Source organism: Narcine bancroftii, chromosome 4 (genome assembly GCF_036971445.1).
Source record: "Narcine bancroftii isolate sNarBan1 chromosome 4, sNarBan1.hap1, whole genome shotgun sequence".
Taxonomy (NCBI): Eukaryota; Metazoa; Chordata; class Chondrichthyes; order Torpediniformes; family Narcinidae; genus Narcine; species Narcine bancroftii.
Window position 1 is genome coordinate 22,894,122 of NC_091472.1, and position 21,789 is coordinate 22,915,910.

The 21,789-nt window shown below is 43.3% G+C and overlaps 1 protein-coding gene across 1 annotated transcript in view; it reads right to left on the reverse strand.

The window, feature by feature from the left end:
- Positions 1-411: 411 nt before the first annotated feature.
- The window catches only part of LOC138762350 (uncharacterized), a 38,669-nt gene continuing 17,291 nt past the window's right edge, over positions 412-21,789 (reverse strand). The window contains exons 4-6 of the mRNA XM_069936119.1: positions 20,018-20,147; positions 5,186-5,286; positions 412-525 (exon numbers count right to left, since the gene is read on the reverse strand). Of these exons, the coding sequence (XP_069792220.1) occupies positions 418-525; positions 5,186-5,286; positions 20,018-20,147 (339 nt within the window). The 3' untranslated portion in view covers positions 412-417. The remainder of the gene's footprint in view (positions 526-5,185; positions 5,287-20,017; positions 20,148-21,789) is intronic.

Consider the following 21,789-nt stretch of genomic DNA (forward strand, 5'->3'; position numbering starts at 1 on the left):
TTCTCTTTATCTACCATTGTAAGTACCAATGTTAATTGAGAGAGATCTGATAATATTCTAGCTTTATATTTTTTTAATAATCCTACCCTTTATTTGAGCAGATAGTAAAAACAAATCTATCCTTGTATAAGAGTCATGTCTATTAGAATAAAAGGAGTAATTCTTTTCTCTTGAATGAATTTTTCTCCAGCATCCATTAAATTTAAGTCCTTCAGTGACTTGATGCAGACGGGGATGGCCACAGAATCCTGATCCTCTGGGAATTTACCTAAAATGGCCTGGTTAAGAAATGTTTTAAAACCTAACATTTAAAGAAAGCACTTATAAACACTTCCACAATGCCACCATAAAGAAATCAACCTGCAAAGGAAGCATCTGAAACCCAGTGACCAATTTAATAAATGCAGGAGAAGAGACCTAAAGATTAATGGAAGCATTGGGTTGGATTGTGATCTGACCCAAAAGTACGTACTCACGCAGCTGAAGATGTATATCCTCCATTGGAGCTGGGCATTGGCAACCATCCTGATGAAGAAACACAATTGTGACAGATTATGTTATATTTTATATTATGCATAGATATCTTTTTAGAAGATAGATTGTGGGTTCTTAGTTAGCTCACAAACATACACAACACTTCACAACACAGATCTCATTTAAAATGCCAGAGCTCTGCTCAAGACAGATAGTTCAGCCTCCCAGTGCCTTGGTAAAGACAATGGAAATTGTTTTGCTGAAGGACTTCACAAGTAAGTGTTAATTGGACATGCTGTGGAGTAATGGATTATTGTTTTGGAAAGCAACAGATGAATGGACTCAGAAGATAAGACTGGATCTGGTCCTGCAATCTGTCTGAATGCAGTTTGCTGTTCTAAGTACATCATGTGGTTTTGCAAGCAGAAAGAGAGAGGGGATAAAACAAGCTTTCTGTAATAGAGAGAGAGAGAGAGAGAGAGAGAGAGAGCGAGAGAGAGCGAGAGAGAGAGAGAGAGAGAAAGAGAGAGAGAGAGAAATGGTTTCTACAGCATGGCAAGCTGGCAGTTTGTTTGAAACCCCATTTTGAAGATGGGTTGTGAGTTCTGAGTTCAGCCTGTTCAAAGCCCTTCTGATCAATACAAGAGGAGATGGCTGGCTGAATAATGTTTCACTTGAGATCATGGAAACAGAAAAGCAACTCTGTGGTGACCTGAAAGAAAGAAAGAAAAAAAAATCTGGAAAACCCTGATGGGGCAAGCTTCTTCGGCAAGACACTGAAGTGGCTGATCAGAAGGAATCAACTGTGTGCATCCAACGAGCAACAAATCTCTTTCTGAAAACTGACAAGAACCTTCCTGACCAGTAACCATTTAGCTTTCAAGCACCAAAGCCTGGTGAAGATTCATCGACATTAAATTCCATTCACAGAATAAGAATTGCCTGCAACCAGTGAACTTGGAGGAGTGAGAAGTGAGATTGGACTTTGAATCAAAGAACTTTTCTGAACTTGCACATGCACTTAGAATTAGAAGGGAGTTAAAGTTAGGTTAAGTTAAATTAAAAGTAAGAAGTTAAAGTTTGATCCTGTCTTTATGTTTAAAGAAAATTAAAAGTAACTTTTGTTTAAGTAACCATTTGCCTTGATGAATATCTGTTGCTGCTGGGTTTTGGGATCCTGTGGGCCCATGCACAAGGAATCACCTTCGACGTGAAAAGCAGGGCCTAGTAGAATCATTACTGTTACAGTCTGATTCAGAAGAGGAAGAGGGGAAACCACAGACAGGGGAAGTGATAAAGATGAAGAAATAGAACTACAATCTCGATTATTAATGGAAAAGACTTTAAAAGCAGCTAAAGGTAAGAAGATTAAGGAAGCTAAAAAAGATATAACTAGTGCAGACCTGCTAAGCACAATAATAAAATTGGATAAGAAAACTAAGAATATCTATAAGATTGTTAAAAATATGAAGACTGTTGCGAAAGATCTGGATGACAGGGTGAAAATTGTAGAAGATGAAATGTAAGATGTGAAGGATAAAGTGGCAAAAATGGAACTTAATTCAGATGGATGGTCGGTTGCCAGGAAGAAAGTAATGGAAAAAACTGGACACTTTAGAAGTTTTTAGTCGAAGAAATAATCTCAAGATAGTTGGTCTTCCAGAAGGCATGGAGGGTCCAGATACTGCAAAATATTTTCAAGATTGCATACCTGAGGTTCTGGGGTAGAATAAATTTACATCAATTATTGAAATTGAAAGAGCTCATAGAGCCCCAGTTCCAAAAACTGACACCAGGTCAAAGGACTTGTTCTGTTTTGATTAAGTGTCTCAGATATTGAGATAGAGAGTGGATATTAAAATTGGCAGCTGAGAAAGCAAGGAGCAGAGGTGCGTCGCTGGAGATTGATGGGTGTAAAGTGTTTTGTTTTATATCCAGATATAAATGCTGCCCTATTGAAATGGAGAAGGGAATTTAATCCGATAATAAATGGATTCTCATGTAGGTAGGGTGGTGAAGAAGGCTTTTGGTATGCTGGCCTTTATAAATCAAAGCATAAAATATAGGAGCTGGGAGGTGATGTTGCGACTGTTCAAGGCATTGGTGAGGCCAAGTTTGTAATATTGTGTGCAGTCCTGGACCCGAAATTATAGGAAGGATATCAATAAGGTAGAGAGGGTGCAGAGATTTACTAAAATGTTGTCTGGTTTTCAGTATCTAGAATATGGAGAAAGATTGAGTAGAAGCGTAGAAAGTTGAGGGGGGATTTGATAGAGATATATAAAATTATGAGGGGGTTAGCCAGAGTAGATGTGAATAGGCCTTTGAGGGTAGGAGAGATTGGAATGAGTGGTCATAAGTTAAGGGTTAGGGGGCAGAAATTTTGAAGTATCATGAGAGGAAGATTCTTCATTCAGAGAGTGGTGGCTGAGTGGAATGACCTTCTGTAAGAGGTGGTGGGTCAATTTTGTCATTTAAGAGAGGGTTGGATGGGTACATGGATGTGAGGGGACTGGTGGGTTATGGAGAGGTGTGACTAATGGAGCTCATTTAAATCGGTGTGGACTAGGGGGCCCATAATGGCCAGTTTCCGTACTGTAATTGTTATATGGTTATAAGGCTATATAATAAAATCCCTGTGGCAGAAAGGATACAAGTCTGTATTATGAAATCCTGCTGCATTGAAGATCATGTTGCCTGGCGGATGGAATAACTTCTTCATTGGATGGACCCAAGCACAAGAATTTGTGAAAGAACTGCCAAATATTAGACCAGCTGAATGAATACTGAAGATGATTTATTTGGGTTATAACTTTCTTCATTTAAAAACATATTTATACTTAGATAAAATTTCTGAAAATGAAATTATTAAGATCCCAGGGGGGGGTCAGGGTGATGGGGACCTGACCTCTGTTAGATTACGTATACCATGTACATCTGTAGCAGGAGTTACAGCCTGTATAATAATGGAGGATAGAGATGTGCATTATTTAAACAACACTAGAAGGGGGAAATTACTAATATTGCAATGTATCACAACAATTATATTCTTAATATGATAATTTTTTTTCATATTTCTTTCATGGGGACAGCTGGAAGATTTATTTGTCACTTTGGAGATTTCAAGTTGGTTTAGTTGTTAAGGGAGATATGCAGCGAGAAGTGAATGAAGAGTAATTGGATTTTAAAAAGAATTCTTGAAAAAATGAATAATATACTATAGTTTATGAGTTTTAATCTTTTATGGAATTAACGGGAGAGTGAAAAGGAAGAGAATATTACTGTATATTAAGAAAATGAAAATTGACATACCATTTTTACAAGAGACCCATTTAGTTGATAAAGAACATAAAGAATTAAAAAGGGACTGGGTGGGTCAAGTCTTAGCTTCTTCATTTTACTATCAGGCTAGAGGAGTCGCAATTTTGAAACACAGGAATCTCCCAGTTAAAGTACAAAATGTGATAATAGTTCCTGCAGGTAGATACATTGTTGTACATTGTCAGATATATTCAGAAGTATGAACCCTTATGAGTATTTATGCATCAAGTATTGATGATGAGAAATTTATTCAGGAAACATTTATTAATTTAGCAAATGCTTCAAATTATTTTAATAGGAGGACCCAGTTTTAGATATATCAACCTTATCATTGATGAGGTATTTAAATTTAATAGATGGCTGAAGTTGGTAGTGTACAATTTGTAAATGCCATGGAAAAAAGCAATGGGTGACCTGCCTTCCCAGAATTTCGTGCTGCAGATAAAGGGCTGTGTACATGACTGCATGCACGGAGCTCTCATGGAGGGGTTTCTCTGCTCCACAGCATTCTGGAAAAGCAAGTCCCCCATCTCTTTTTCCCACAATCTTTATAAATTGTGCTCTATAGTGCTACCAGCTTTCCCACGCTGCATAAAAATTGTCCGCTATTGCTATTTATTGCTATTTATTTCCGTTCTCTCTCTCTCTCTCCTGCTGCACCTTTCCGACGGCATTTTAATATTTTCTTACTTCATGTTCTTTCACTCACGGTAATCTTGGGTAATCTCAATCCCACAATGCTATTGCCCGTTCTACACTTGCCTGATTGCAATGCTGACATCTACAGATGCTGGGGATTGTACTAGGGGTCAAGCCCGTCAATCCCTGACGGGGATGACGTTATCTGTTGCTGGTGTTGAGAATATTTTCCTTTCACACTAGACACTTTAAAGGTGGATTGGTCATTAATTCCTGGGACCATTTGCAAGTGTGAAAGGGGCTTAAATGTAATTTAGACCACCTGCCCATCCTGAAGCCCCAGCCGTGGATCCTCACCTTGGCTGCCAACTCATCCGAGCTCCTGACCCCACCCCTCCCAACACCGGCTTCCCGCACATCCGACTTCCTGACACCGCTACCGCCCATCCATCCCAGTTCCTGATGCCCTGACTGCCAACCTTTCTGAGCTCCTGACGCCCCAGTAGCCCACCCATCCGAGCTCCTGACGCCTCAGTAGCCCACCCATCCGAGCTTCTGATGCCCCAACCACAGACCTTCGCCCCAACCACAGACCTTCGCCCCAGCCACCTTCCCATCTGAGCTTCTGATGCCCCAACTGCAGATCCTTGCCCCAGTAGCCCACCCATCTGAGCTCCTGATGCCCTGACCACAGATCTTTGCCATGGCCACCTGCCAATCTGAGCTCCTGACACTCTCACCGTAGACTTACCACCCAGTTGCAGCTGCCTGCTGATCTGACAGGAAGATGGCAGCGGTGTTTCGACTTCATAATCAAGGTAAGAATTTTAAACTCTTTCCATAGGACAACCCCTGATTTTAAGAGGAAAATGATGTTTTGAGGTATATACTGTACCTACATGAATAAATATTATTACATACATGTATTTCTTAATATTTAAGTAGTTTTTGTAACAAAATGTGCATGTAATGTTTTTTCATGCCTTGCTGCTCTCCAACATCTGAAGTTTATCATATGTGGCTCTTGCGTTAAGTAAGTTTGGCCACCCTTGATATAAACTTTCCTTCATATCCTTAATAAGTTAAACAAGAAACTATGAAGATGGCATGATTGCAGTTTAATACACAAAATTGCCAGAAAAACTCAACAAGTCACACATCGTCCACAGGAAGCATAAATGTATCACCAACATTTTGGGCCTGAGCCCGTTGTCAAGGTGTGAGCAATAAGCAGGCAGGCATCTGATTGAATAGGTGGGGGAGGAGGGCAGAAGGAGGAGGGGAAGGAGCACAGGATGGATATGGGTGGGAGGGCAGGAGAAAAAGGCCGAAATGATATGGGGGGGGGCGTAGCTCTTTGAATGGAGAGGGAAGGAAGTGGGGTGCTGGAGGAAAGGAGAGAGAGAGAGAGAGAGAGAGAGAGAGAGAGAGAGAGAGAGAGAGAGAGAGAGAGGCCTCAGTGTGGCATTGCATGAGGCCATGGACAAACATGTCGGTGTGAGAGTGGGGCGCGGTATTGAAATAGTTAGTCTCTGGCAGATCTCTGCTATTGCAGTGGACAGAAGGTGCTCAACAAAATGATCTCCCACTCCCAGCTCATAACTTTATCATGTCCCAAGAGCAATACAGTACGTCTATGTTGGAAGTTCATCTTTAAAGTCTTTTCTCTTGTCAGGTACACAAAGTTCAGAAAACTCATATTCCCTTGTTTGCCTGTAAAGGCACATAAGACACCACTAGTCCAGTGCCCTAGCTGTGATGAGAAACAGAATCAAAAGCGACTTCCTTCAGTGGCACTGTGTATCCATGGATCCTGTCACCTCCTCCGATACTACCACCTACTCTGCTCCTGTAACGACCGTAGCTGCACAGCCTCCTGTCTGTTTCAGCGGTGAACCTGACCTCTAATGGTCTCAATCACCCTCCTCAGCCCCTAGTTCTGTACCCCCGAAGTGATTAGAGAGCTGTGAGCTCCCAAGGCCCTTCAGGACCCTCATGAATCCCAGTCGCAATAACCTGGTTCCCACTAGCTTGTCTCCAGCAGCCCATGGTTGGGTTCAAGTTTAAGTTCATCTGACTGTACATAGACAAACAGCCAGATGAAACAGCATTTCTCTAGACCACAGTGTACACACATACACACATAATCTTTATGTAGAGTATACATAAAAATGTGAGATCTTCGGCCATTTAGTCTGACATTGCTCCAGTACTGTGGACCTCTACCTTCTAGGATCCTCTCTGAGGTCTCTCCCTCTTGGTGGGGGTGAAGGGGAGGGGGTTGTCGGGGAGGCAGGGAGTGTTGTTTCCCTGCTCTCTTGCACCATGCCGGTCTGCTGCTCATCCAGAGCCTTCAAGCTTCATGGCCTGGGCTGTTAAGCATGAAGGTTGCCATCTTGGGCACTGTCCTACAAGTGATTTAAACTTGTTTGTGGTCGTCGGGTGGGACAGTGGGCAGGGGAACACTACTGTAACCACTGCTGTAATGTGGGAGCTTGCCTGCCATTTGGTACAGAAGAAGATCCCAGAGGTAGAGTAAAACAGTGGGAAAAGAAAGAATGTTCCTTCTTTACCCCTTCTTTAGGTGCCTCTGTCGATTCATTACAGGCAGTCCCTGGGTTAAGTACGAGTTCAATTACATAGCTCTGTCTTAAATTCGAATTTGTATTTAAATCAGAACAAGTACATACGGTCCTTATTTAGCATTAGTTAGTCAAATATTTACCTTAGTATGTAGCATAAATAGTATACATTTTACCTTTCAATGCATGTTAAACACGTAAGGAACACATCCAAATGCACTACAACTTCTTAAACATAATAATATATACATAATTGGATGATGTAAGATAGGAGTCTCCAAAGTGGTTGATATCGACCCCTGGGGGTTGATGGGACTATCTAAGGGGTTTAAAAACCCCAGGTGGACGAAAGGGGGCTGATAAACACAGTTGAAAAAGAAAGAAGGTTTCTTCTTAGCCCTTTTAAGTGCTTCTGTCAATTCATTACAGGCAGTCCTGGGGTGGGGGGGAGAGGGATCTACTGAATTTTTGGAGACAAAATAATTGTAAAACATAATTGCCCTACTCCTGCTGGAAGCCCAAGGCCCCTGCTCCTGCTGGGAGTATGATATCCCAATGCATTATTCAGCAGTTGGGAAACTCGCTGGCCTGATCCTAACCCCAACCCTAACCCAAGGGTTCCTCTCCATACAAACTGGCAAGGTTCAGAGGTTTGGAAACTCTCTGGTCTGCCCTACACCTAAACCTAACCCAAGGGTAACTCTCTATACAAATTGACATTGTTCAGAGGTTTGGAAACTCGCTGGTCTTCCCCTAACCCTAAACCTAACTCAAAGGTTCCTCTCCATACAAAATGGCATTGTTCAGTGGGTTGGAAACACACAGGTCTGCCCCTAACCCTAAACATAACCCAAAGGTTCCTCTCCATACAAAATGGCATTATTCAATGGGTTGGAAACATACAGGTCTGCCCCTAACCCTAAACCTAACACAAGGGTTCCTCTCCATACAAACTGGCATTGTTCAGTGGTTTGGAAACTCGCTGGTCTACCCCCTAACCCTAAACCTAACCAAAGCGTGCCTCACCATACAAACTGGCATGGTTCAGTGGTATCGAAACTCACTGATCTGCCCCTAACCCTAAACCTAACCCAAGGTTTCCTCTCCATACAAACTGCCATTGTTCTGTGGTTTGGAAACTCGCTGGTCTGCCCCTAACCCCAACCCTAACCCAAGGGTTCCTCTCCAAACAAACTGTTTTGTTCAGTGGTTTGGAAACTCGCTGGTTTGCCCCTAACCCTAAACCTAACATAAGGGTTGCTCTCCATACAAACTGGCATTGTTCAGTGGTTTGGAAACTCGCTGGTTTGCCCCTAACCCTAAACCTAACATAAGGGTTCCTCTCCATACAAACTGGCATTGTTCTGTGGTTTGGAAACTCGCTGGTCTGCCCCTAACCCCAACCCTAACCCAAGGGTTCCTCTCCAAACAAACTGGTATTGTTCAGGGGTTTGGAAACTCGCAGGTCTTCCCCTAATCCTAAATCTAACCCAAGGGTTCCTCTCCATCCAAACTGGTATTGTTCAGTGGTTTGGATACTGGCTGGCCTGCTGCATCAGAGCAGCGATATAAAAACCAGATTCCCATCAATGAAAGGCAGCGTGCTGCGGGATAGTGGAGTGAGCCCGATCACAGCAGGGACACCAATAACTTTCAACACAGCCACTTAACTCTCAATGCCACCCCTCAGTGCCCGTATTTCAAATATGTTAAACTAGAATCTTGCAAAGTATTATGAAGAGGTTTAAATAGCAACAATAAAACTTTAAAAATGTGAGTCAAAAAAGGGTATCGTACAGCATGCTGACATAATCACGCTCAAACTGGAAGTTGACAGCATTCTACTTCCAGCCGGCTTGTTGGTTCATAGGTTCGTGTTTTTGGTAAATCGTGCATTTTTAACCCGGGGACTCTGGCCTTGCCGGAGACAAGGAACAAAGCTGTTAGTCCACGAGCCAAAGTTGAAACTTGATTAGCCCAGTTCTTGCACAGGATGTGACACAGTGACAGGATGTGACACGGGGAGGAGAGCTGCTGCCTCCTAGTGCTGGAGTTCAAACCTGGGTTCAAACCCACCTGCCGCTGCTGTCTGCAGGGGAGTTCACACAATTTCCTCTTGACTCTGTGGGCTTCCTCTGGGTATTCCAGTTTCCTCTCACATCCCAAATATTTGTGGGTTGATAGATTAATTCCCAGAGTGCAAAGATGAAGGGTGAGTGGGTAGAATCCGGGAGTAGTTGGTGACAATGTGAGGAGAATAAATAAAAACGGGACCAATGTAGAGTTGGTATAAATTAGTGCTTGAGGGTTAGCATCAAGTGGGAGGACCGACAGACCTGCTGTATTCCTCTATGACACTACAATCATGGGGATGGGCAATTGGGGAAGCAGGGCAGTTTGGAGGTCATGTGATACATTCTGGGAAAACATGCCATTGGATTGGCTCCTGCCCAGTGCCCAGATACCTGTGATTCAATCAGTGGCTACATTCTCTGATTTTACCCTGTGCCTGGATGCCTTTCCTGTTTCTGAAGGATGTGAGTGTTAAAACGCCCCTGGGTTCGGCCAATTACTGACACCTGGCTCAGAGTCTACGGAGGCAGAAGAGACAATGGAAGGAATGACGCCCAAGGCCTTGATGAATGTAAGGAATGGAAGCAGAAGTAGGCCACTTGACTCCTTGTATCATTCAGCAAGATATTGGCTGATCGTGTACCTTGGTGTTTCTCTCCTGCGTGTATCTCTTGATTCCCTTCGTATCCCAAGGTCCATCAAGCATTGTCTTCAATGTGTTAATCCTCTTGAGTAGACAATTGTAAAGATTTACTACTCTTTGTGTGTTGTTCTACAGGAACTTTATCGAGAGTGTCCTGGCCGGCTATATCACAGTGTGATAGCTTTGCTGCAGACAAATGGATCGGAGGTCAATCCATAGGACCATAAGAGTGGTAGAGAGGATCATTGGAATCTCCCTGCCTATCAATGTGATCTACTGGATTTGTTGTCTGAAGAGAGCAGGCAAAATTATTGAGGACCCCTTCCATCCTGGACACAGCATCTTTCAGCTGCTCCCATCGGGAAAGAGATACAGGAGGATCCGAGCCAGCACCACCAGGCTGAGGAACAGGTTCTTCTCACAGGCAGTGAGAATGCGGAATGACCAAAGGAGCTGCTCACACTAACCAGCCAAGACTCTCATATTCACGAAACAATATTTATTTATTTATTTGTATATGTATGTGTGTATATATGAATACTTGTTTGTCTGTATGTGTGTTATATCTGGTTGTGTGTCTGCATGCTTTGCACTGAGAACCAGAGATTGCTGTACTTTGCCATCAGAGGGAACATGGCTGGCATAGTGGTTAGCGCAATGCTTTTATGACACCAGTGATCAGTGTTCAAATCCCGCACTGTCTGTAAGGAGTTTGCATGTTCTCCCCGTGTCACCGTTCGAAACGAACCGAGGGTTATGGGTTAATTCATTGTAAATTGGGTGGCATGGACTTGTGGGCTGAAATGGCCCGTGACTGCACTGCATGTCTAAATTTAGATGATTATAAACTTGACTTGACCTCACTTCGAACACAGAACAGATATGGCCCACCATTTGTGCACTGACCATGATGCCAGTATAATCCCATTTGCCTGCCAATGGCCTGTTCCCCGCAGGTTTGTGAGCCTGTCTAAATGCTTCTTAAATTTCATGGTATGTACCTCTACCACCTTTCTTAACAGTGCATTCCAGGCACCTACCATTCTGTGTGTATGCAAAATTGTCTCACAAATCTCCTTTAAAATCTTCCCCTCTCACCTTAAACCTTAGACATTTCTATCCTTGGAAATATACTCCAACTACCACTCTCTAATCCGGCCAATGTCCTGGTGAACCTCTTCTGCTCCCTCTCCAAAACTAAAACATCTTTCCTGCAACACAACATCCAGAACTGCAGGTAATGCTCAAAATGTGGCCGAACTAAACTTTTGTACACATGATTGGAGACCCCTTATTTTCACACGGTGGGTCTGGATTCTAGACACATCTACGCCAGCAAAATCCCTATTTCATGCTTCAATGAGATCATCTCATCATTCTAAACTTTAGAAAGCATGGCCCCAGTCTGTCTGTTCTCTCCTTATAGGACGAACCCACCATTTATACTGCACTGACCCCAAGAGCAGGAATGCTGCAAGAATTCCATTAAGCCTCGATTCCTGTTTTTATAAAGGATGAACATTTTTTTCAACTGAGGTTGATTTGTTTTTTTTGGTCATTGTTGACATGGAGGCCGGGAAAAGTTTGCTGCTTGTTTTGAGAGAAATGTAACGTTAAAATCTGCAATGCTGATTCATGCTGGAAGCTGCTGCAAGGTGGTTTTGAGTGAACCTCTGGGCCCCTTTCCTATGCCAAGCACCTGTTTCCTTGTGTGCACGAGGTGACTGTTTACGTTTTCATTGTGGAGCATGCCGGGCTGGTCCCACCCTGGGTCAAATGGAGAGCTGGGTGGAAAGACTTCTGTCAACTTCGGAAGCAGATGCTGAGGTCACAGTCTGTCTCTCCTTCCCTCTCCCAGCTATGGTCGTCTGGAGACAATAGCCTGAGTCGCCCAGTCAGTGCGTCTGAGAAAGAGGGTGCTCAGTGCTGTTCGCAGACCAGCCTGTCTCTGACTTCTGTTCCTGCATGTTGGAGTGGTCGGCAATGGGCGGGGGACCTCCCACCACACTGTTGCACTTTGCATTGGGCCAAATGGTGGAGCACAGTTTTGTTAAAAATTTAGACATACAGCCTGGTCACAGGCCTTTTCAGCCCGTATTTCCCAATTACACCCAATTGATTTACAATCCCAGGTACATTTTGAATGGTGGGAAGAAACCAGAGCATCTGGAGGAAACCCACGCAGACATAGGGGAAAATGTACAGACTTTTTACTGACAGTGCGGGATTCAAATCCGGGTCTCAATAGTTGGTGCTTTAACAGTGTTGCACTAACCGCTACATTAACTGTGCTGTCCAAATGAAATGTATCCAGTGAAGAAGGGCTGGATACATTTCATACGATCACTGGGCTTCACACCAGCCAGCGCTGCTCTATGTATGGGCCAGCATGGCCAGGACGACACCTCAAATTCAAGTCCCACTTTATTGCTGCCTGCACTGAGTTACAGTGAGAATGTTCATTTTCTGAGTCGTCCAGCGAGTCAACTCATACATAGTACAGCATTTAAAAACACATACAGTGTGCAGAGAGAGAGGGAGAGAAGAGTTAGAATACAGCACACACAACATTATATTACAAGTGTGAGGTTCATTCAGGAGTCTGATTACAGCAGGGAAGAAACTGAATTTGATTCTGTTGTTGTGTGATCTTCTTCCTCATGATCAGGAGGGATCATTAATATGTTGTCTGTTCTTCCAAGGCGGTGGGAAGTGGAGATGATGCCAGTGTAGAGGATGGAGGGGTTGATGAGATGGTTTGACTTCCTGCTGTTTATTGCAGGGTTGGGGGGAGCAGTTCCCACACTGAAGGTCTAGCTGCTAGTTGCAGATAATGCTACCACTCTAGATGGCTTGAGGCTTCAAAATCTGGAGCTTAATTTGTCCCACTGAGATCACAGAAGGGTGATACGACCATGGGAAATACATGGAACGGTAATCAGGTGGGATGGAGCACAGCTGACCCATTCCCACAATGATAATATTCCAGTCAAACTTCACATGGCAACACACTGCAGATGGATGGAATCTGGATCCACCAGTAAACGGCTGGAGAAACGTAGCAGGTTGAGCACCAGTTGGTGGGTAGAAGGAATTGTCGACATTTCCATTCACTCCTTCATGGTCTACCTTATCACCTACAGGACCCAGTCTCACCTCTGGTCCTTTCTTCTGGCAAACTTCCCTTTCCACTCAACCCTAGTGACAGTAACATGGGCAATATTTCTCACCAACTCCCCTACCCCCTCCCCAACCACCCCACAATCTCCCTCTGCAACTCTGTATACATAACGCAGCAAGTAAGGGACAACGTCTGGCTGGTCCGCTTGCAAAACAAACTTTCTCACTTCATCTTGGTACATGTGACAATAAGCCTAAGCTTGAACTTGTTTGCTTTGTACTTCATTAATGCTTTGAGACATCAGAAGGCCACAAGAGTCTATTGTCGACACTTTCTTTCTCTCTGGATTTCCCTCTCTGGATCTTTGGTGGCACCCGACCCCCCCCCTGAGGGATTTACACTTGAAGTCCAAAAATCCAGACGGATCGTGGATTGGCCAGTTTGGATTTGCGGAGTTTCTGAATTCTTGGGCTGTACTTTTAAAATTCATATTTAAGCAGGAATGAGTGGTCCAGATTTCTGGCATCCTGATTTGTGTATGTCTACTGTACCTAGTTTTTGTGTGCTTCTCTCTTTTCTCAGAGAGCAGCTGACCAACCATAATCTGAGAATATGTATATATTCTGAATTCTGTCCTGGTCAAGGGCACTTACGAGTGGTGCGGCAGTATCAGCCCACCTTGGTCTGCTTCAGGAGTTTGTTTCAAATGCGGGCCAAATGATCTGGTGCAATTTAGCTGCCACGCTTCCAACCGCACAACACCGCCTACACCTTAGAAGTAATTCATTCACTGCAAAACACCTCCTGACATCTTCAGTTTGTGTGGGGTGCCTTGCGAAGTTGAAGACCTCCCCTTTGTGGCTTTAGTTGGGCCAGTTCCTTCTATCCTGGCCTCATTTCTGGTGGTGAATTCAGGTGACTTCTCTTAAGGGGATCATAAAGTGTGTGAACAGTTTTCAATCTTTCAGACAACCGCAGTGTTATTGTGATGCAAAACCCCAGGTACTAGGCTCAACAATCTCATGGATATATTCTAGTTGTCAGCTTTCCAGTCTCTCAAAGCAGTGAGGTGGAGTAGAGTGTTAAAATAGTCAATGGAGCAAGCACCTTGTTAAAATGGGTACCATGCTTGGATTCTGAGGAGTTCATTCTTACAGAGATAAGTCTCACAATATAGATTTGATTATAATATCAGAGCCCTACACTGGTGTCTGGCAAAAGAATGTCACCTTTGATCTCCCTCTGTAAACACATTCCACCCCTCTGAGAAATCAGCAGGCCTTTATCACCTAGTCCGCACAAATGGAAACATCCACGGTTCTGAGCAGCCCTGCGCACACATTGATACTTTACTGCCACCTCCAGCAGAAGCCCACACCCAAGTTCTCTGACCTAAACCTCCCCACATGAGGCTGCCCATGCACTTCTCTGGCTTCGGACATTTTGCCTCTGGAGCAGACCGATGACCTGGTAGAGCGCTGGGGCATGGAGCACGGAAGGACACACCATGTTTCAGGATAGCAGAAAGCGTGCCCATCCAGCCCCTAATCATCCATCCACCAAGAACCAGAGATGCTACATGTTCAACACCAGCAAGTTGCCTCTGTGTTGGAACCTTGCCATTTTGCTGAAGAGACTATGGAACATAAAACATTACAGTGCAGCTCAGACCCATCCGTCCACTATGCTGCGGAGACCTACTCAACAAACCAAACCTTCCCTACCTCATACATGTCGCCTCTATTTTTCTTACATCCTTGTTCCTGAGAGTCTTTTAATGTCTCTATTGTATCTGCCTCCACCACACCACCAGGCAATTCCAGGCACCCAATGTGCTCTATATAAAAAATTTAACTCTGCTCCTAAATATTCCTCCCCTCATCTGTTCAGATGGTCCTCTGGTGTCATATAACCACATACAGCACAGAACAGGCCAGATCGGCCCTACTAGTCCATGCCGTAGCAAATTCCCACCCTCCTAGTCCCACTGACCAGCACCCGGTCCATACCCCTCCAATCCTCTCCTATCCATGTAACGATCCAGTCTTTCCTTAAATGTAACCAATGATCCCGCCTCGACCACGTCTGCCGGAAGCTCATTCCACATCCCCACCACCCTCTGCGTAAAGAAATTTCCCCTCATGTTCCCCTTATAATTTTCCCCCTTCAATCTTAAACCATGTCCTCTAGTTTGAATCTCCCCCTTTCTTAATTGAAAAAGCCTATCCACATTTACTCTGTCTGTCCCTTTTAAAATCTTAAACACCTCTATCAAGTCCCCTCTCAATCTTCGACGCTCCAGAGAAAAAAGCCCCAGTCTGCACAACCTTTCCCTGTAACTCAAACCCTGAAATCCTGTCAACATTCTCGAGAACCTTCTCTGCACTCTCTCTATTTTGATTATATCTTTCCTATAATTTGGTGACCAAAACTGTACACAGTACTCCAAATTTGGCCTCACCAATGCCTTGTACAATTTCATCATAACCTCCCTACTCTTGAATTCAATACTCTGACTTATGAAGGCCAACATTCCAAATGCCTTCTTCACCACACCATCTACCTGAGTATCAGCCTTGAGGGTACTATTTACCATAACTCCTAAATCCCTTTGTTGCTCTGCACTCCTCAATTGTCTACCATTCAATGTATATGATCTATTTAAATTTGCCTTTCCAAAATGCAGCACCTCACATTTATCTGTATTAAATTCCATCAGCCATTTCTCAGCCCACACCTCCAGCCTTCCTAAATCACCTTTTAATCTATGGTAATCTACCTCACTGTCCACAACACCACCAATCTTTGTATCATCCGCAAACTTGCTTATCCAATTCTCTACCCCTACATCCAGATCGTTAATATATATAACAAATAATAGTGGACCCAGGACCGAACCTTGAGAAACTCCACTAGTCACTGGCCTCCAATTGGACAAACAATTTTCTACCACTACTCTCTGACACCTTCCATCCAACCACTGCTGAATCCATTTCACTACCTCCTTATTTATACCTAATGCCTCCACCTTTTTTCCTAACCTCCTGTGGGGAACTTTGTCAAAAGCTTTACTAAAGTCCAAATAGACAACATCCACAGCTTTCCCTTCATCAATCTTTTTTGTAACCCCCTCGAAGAACTCAATCAAGTTTGTCAAGCATGACCAAACCATGCTGATTACTCCCTATCAATCCTTGTACTTCCAAAAATTTGTAAATAGCATCCCTCAGAACACTTTCCATCAACTTGCCCACCACAGACGTCAGTCTTACAGGCCTATAATTCCCAGGTTTGCATTTGGACCCTTTTTTAAACAGAGGAACCACATGCGCCACCCTCCAATCCTTTGGTACCACCCCCGTGGCCAGTGACATCCTAAATATCTCTGTTAATGGCCCCACTAACTGTCCACTAGCCTCCCTGAGTGTCCTAGGGAATATTTTGTCCGGTCCGGGAGATTTATCCACCTTTATCCTTTTTAACACAGCCATCACTACCTCCTCGGTTATCCTTATATGCTTCATGACCTCCCCACTATTTTTCTTTACTTCAACTGGTTCAACATTTTTTTCCTTAGTGAATACCGAGGCAAAGAAATCATTCAAAATTTCCCCCATTTCCTCAGACTTCTCACTCAGCCTACCCTCGCTATCTACAAGGGGTCCAATTTTATCTCTCATTAATCTTTTACTTTTAATGTACTTATAGAAACCTTTTGGATTTATTTCTACTCTGTCAGCCAAAGCCTCTTCATGCCTTTTTTTGGCCTTTCTAATTTCTTTCTTAAGATTCCTTCTACACTCCTTGTAGTCCTCCTTCAACTTCTCAGTTCCCTGCTCTTTATACCTCTTGCACACCTCCCTTTTTCTCCTAACCAAATTTCCAATATTCCTCGAAAACCAAGCCTCCCTATGACTTCCAGCCTTTCCTTTGATCCAGACTGGGACATAACTACTCTGTACCCTCAAAATTTCATCCTTACCTGAAAATATCCTGTCCCACTCAATACTCCCCAAATCCCTTCTTATTCCTACGAAATTTGCTCTTTTCCAATCTAGAACCTCAACTTTAGGCCTCTCCTTGCTCTTCCTTAAAATTACCCTAAAACTAACAGAATTATGGTCACTAGACCCAATTGGTTCTCCAACATTAATGTCCGCTACCTGACCTAGCTCGTTCCCTAACAGGAGATCCAGTATTACACCATCCCTAGTCGGTTCTTCTACTAATTGATTTAGAAAACAATCCTGAACACATTTAACGAACTCCAGCCCATCTAGCCCTCTAACTGTATGGGTATCCCAATCAATGTGTGGGAAGTTAAAATCTCCCATGATCACTACCCTATGATTTTCACACATATATGTTATCTCCCTACAAATTTGTTCCTCTAATTCCCTTGGCCCATTTGGTGGTCTGTAATACACCCCTATTAGCACCCTCTTGCCTCCTCCACCCCTCAATTCCACCCAAACAGCCTCACTGGTCGATCCCTCCATACAATCCTGCCACCTCATTCTATCACCCTTCCTCCATTATTGACTCTAGACTACCATTGTGAAGGGACTGTATGGAAGAGTGGACCAGTGGCAGACACAACCCTACCATTTAAAGCTCATGTGAGTCTTATAATGGCCTGTGTATGTAAGGATAATGTAAGGGAAGAGTCAGGCATTATTGATCGTGCTATCAAGTAGCACTGACTCAGAAACAGCCTGTTCACAGAAACTCCGTTTGGGTTCTTCTGACGTCAGAAGATTATTAACATGTGGACAATATCCAGGCCTGTAACACTTGATCAACAGAAAATCCAGCTATCATCCCCTGACCTTCAGTCACATTCCCATCACTGAATCAACCTCCTGGGCATTGCTATTGATCAGAAACTGAACTGGAGGAGCCATTCACCCAGAGTGGCTATGAGTGGGTCAGAGGATTGTACTGAATAACACATGCCCAAATTCACCAAAGCTTGTCCACCATCTGCAACACTCAAGTCGGGAACGTGAGGGAACACTCTCCACTTGCTGGGATGAGTGCGGTTTCAACGACACTTGAGTAGCTCATCTCCATACAGGACACAGCAGCCATTTGATAGTCCCCCCCCCCCAGCCCCCCCATCCACGACCATTCACGATTCCTCTCTCCCTGTTGGCATTGTGAGAACAGCCACAATTCAAGGACTGTGCTGGCTCAAATAGGACGAAGAAGTAAAGGGATGGGTCAGTTAGTATGTGGCTGATAAGAAGGCTGGAGGTGTTGTGGATTGTGTTGAAGATTGTCGTAGGTTATAATAGAATTTAGACAGGATGCAGATTTGGGTGGAAAAGTGCCAGATAGAGTTCAATCCAGATAAATGTGATGTGCTCCATTTTGGAAGATCAAACTTGAAGGCAGAGTACATGGTAAATGGTCAGATATGTAACAGTGTGGAAGAACAGAGGAACCTTGGGGTCCAAATCCATATATATCTCAAATTTGCTGCACGAGTTAATAGGATAGTTAACAAGGTCTATAGTATGCTGGGCTTCATTAGTTGGGGAATTGAGATCAGGAGTCGTAAGGTGATGTTGCAGCTCAATAAATCTCTGGTGAGAGCACCCTTAGTGTATTGTGTTCAGTTCTGGTCACATCATCGTAGGAATGATGTGGAAGCTATGGAGAGGGGGCTGAAGAGATCTACCAGGATGTTGGCTAGATTGGAAATACGTCTTATGAGGCAAGGTTGGCAGTCCTGAGGCTTTTCTCTTTGGAGTGAAGACAGATGAGAGGTGACTTAATAGAGGTCTCTACCTTCTCTATGCCTCTAAGATTCTGAGAGGCATGGATAAGGTAGATAGTTAGCACCTTTCTCCCAGGGCAGGAGTAGCAAACACCAGAGGACATCTGTACAAAGTGAAGGGAGGAAGGGTTAAGAGAGAAATAAGGGTTAAGATTAAGGGCGACACAGTTGATGAAGCAATTAGTGCATCGCCTTTATAGCGCCAGCGATCGGGGACCGGGGTTCAAATCCCACACTGTCTGTCTGGAGTTTGCACGTTCTCCCTGTGATATTTTGAAAATTTAAGGTTTTTTTAAGGTGCCTGGAATGCAATGCCAGGGGTGGTGGTGGAAACTGTAACAATAGGAATAAGAGACTCTTAGACAGGCGCATGGATGAAAGAAAAATAGATGGTTATGAGGTAGGAGTGTTTCGTTATATTTCGGCACAACATCATGGGCTGAAGGGCCTGTACTGTGCTTGTGAAGTTTTATGTTCTGAGGCAGTGGTCCACAATCTTCTCAAGGGCAATTGAATTCAGGCTCAGTCTGTGTAGCATCTCTTGTATGAATGTTTTTTTTTTAAATTGTGTATATTACACCCTTCAAGAATAGGTTTAATACTTGAACTGAAAAGATGACAGTTGATTACTGTCTCAGTATCACTGGGCTTTCTGTTCCAAGGGTGAATGCTTCCTTCAGTGTAAAAGTGCTCAGGTGGCTTGCTGTTCCATGGAATTAAGGGCTGAATCTGCTCTCGGGTGAGATGGAAGTATCCACTCCTGTTGCCAGACTGAACTGAGTTGTGATCTATTCGCCTGGGAATGGTGATTTAACCCAAAACCCAACTTCAATATACATTGCATTAGTGATTGGAAAGAAGCAGGTCCTCACAGTACAATTTATGCATCTTAATCCAACAAACCCTGACCTCCTGTGGTCAGGAGGACTAACAGCAGGAAGGTTGCACAATACAAATGGTTAAACCTGCACATGAAAGTGACCGATAATGTTGGACTTCACCTGCACCCCATGCCAGGCATCAACCAACCAACTCTAACCTTGTGAGGACACTTATTTTCTGCAGGTGTATGGCTCAACGTTGCAGCCAAAACTTGAATGAGGTGGAACTGACTGTCTGCAGTGGTGGAAACAGAGTCTCTGCCCACAGAGCCCACCTTGATGAGCAGCTGACAGACGGAGTGTGACAGGCCTTTTCCAAATGACCCTGATGAACAGTTCAAATTTATCATTATGTGACAAAAAAGCATCTTTCCAGCTCCTGGTGCACATGCAGAAACATACATTACAGTACATAAAGACCACATAAGTAATCAAAACAAATATATATATAAATATTTGGGATGGTTTATAGAGTAACAGGGTACTCCTCACCAACCTTACCGCCTGCGAGATTATGCCATTTTCCAGTCTGGCAGTCCGGATTCGGATCCTCCTGTACCTTCTTCTTGATGGTTGTGGGTTGAAGATATTGTGCGCTGGATAGAAAGGATCTTCTATTACTCCTTAAGTGCTATTTAGACAGAAACAGTTAAAAAGAGTTTCAAAAATTAACATTTTAGAGATGATTATGAAAAAAAACATACATAATATAAATACCAAAAAATAAGCATATAAATCACATTAATGTTTGTAAATTAGCTACAACCTTATTATCAATTAAAGTTAAGTGAAAAATATCAGAACTTACTTTCCCTTATTTTTGGATGGCATTGGAAACAAGATCAAATGTGTCGGGCATGGAGCACGACAGCAAAGGGATGGCATAAAGCTGATAGGTCGCTTTCTGACTGTATCCATTCACTCAGCTCTGCATGTAACAGAGCATCACCTGGATCCAGAGGTGAGTTCAGAAGCAGAAGCAGAGACCAGATGTCCCTTCCAGTGCAGGCTGAAGTGTATCGGGAAGGGAGTTCGGAGGGACTGGCCCTCCTAGTCCAGCAGCTTTCGATGGAAGTGGTAGTGGGCTGTCAATGTAATAGGCCAGATAAAGCGCGCCTGACGCCCTCAACAATTCATGATTTACGCAAAATGCAAAGCTGAATATCCATAAGAGCTTAATAAAATCTTGAATTGACAGTAGAGGAGCTCATAAAAAGTTTCATGAGTGTTGAAATAAATTGAACCTTCCATGTACTCTCATGTCAAGGCAGTGCTGCTCAGAAGAGCTCAATGGCTCCGAACAGTCTTCAAGCAGCCTGTTAAAGGAACCAATGGTGCTTTATTTTAAAATCCTGCATCCAGGGGCATATCTAGGGTACGGCAGGTATGGCACGTACCACTTTAAGGAGAGGAGATGCCACTGAACAGTTTCTGCTCCTGGTGGTCTCCTCTAGTCCCACCTACCTGCACTCTGCCCATAACCCTCCAATCCCCTCTCATCCATATGCCTATCCAACATGATACAGTAAAAGTTAAGAGTCCCATCTCCTCCCCCAACTCCCCTGGTATTTTAATCTTAAACATTTAATATATACGAAAAAGGAAAGAAAAAAATTCAAAAAACATTTTAAATGTTCCTGTTTATCAAGAAGCAACAAAAGGGGGAAAAAAAAACAAGTAGATAGTAGATAGTGTTTCAAACTAACTTCTCATTATATATTTCCAAATGATGTTAATCCATCAAGACATATCAGTAACAATTATGCTTCTAATTCTTCATTCCTTCTGGATAATTAGAAGATTTCTCAGGAATTCTTCTGCTTGAGTAAAGCTTGAGAAAAACTTGTTTTCGTCTCCAGGCAAGAAAATCTGCAAAGGTGATGAGTGGAACAGCACAAATCTATATCCCTTTTTCCCAAAGAATCTTCTGAACTGGGTTAAATTCTCTTCTTTTTTTCAATAAATCAGTACTTATATTGGGGTAAAATAAAACTTTGCCTCCAGCATATTCAAGTGGACCTTTCCTCACTCTTGCCCCTCCTGCTGCTGGAGTCAAAATCCTCCCTTGACAAAGAGAACTCAAGCAGTTCATTCCTCACAGAATGCCACTGCATTTCTGACCTCAGATGTTTCTTGGTGCAATATTAAAGATTTTGTTTCATTTGGAAATGTCTTTATCACATGTCATCATTGAAGTTTCTTCAAACTACTTCAAAATTATAATTCGAAAGAAAAATGACTCCTCTCTGTCTACTGGACACTGAATAAAAGTT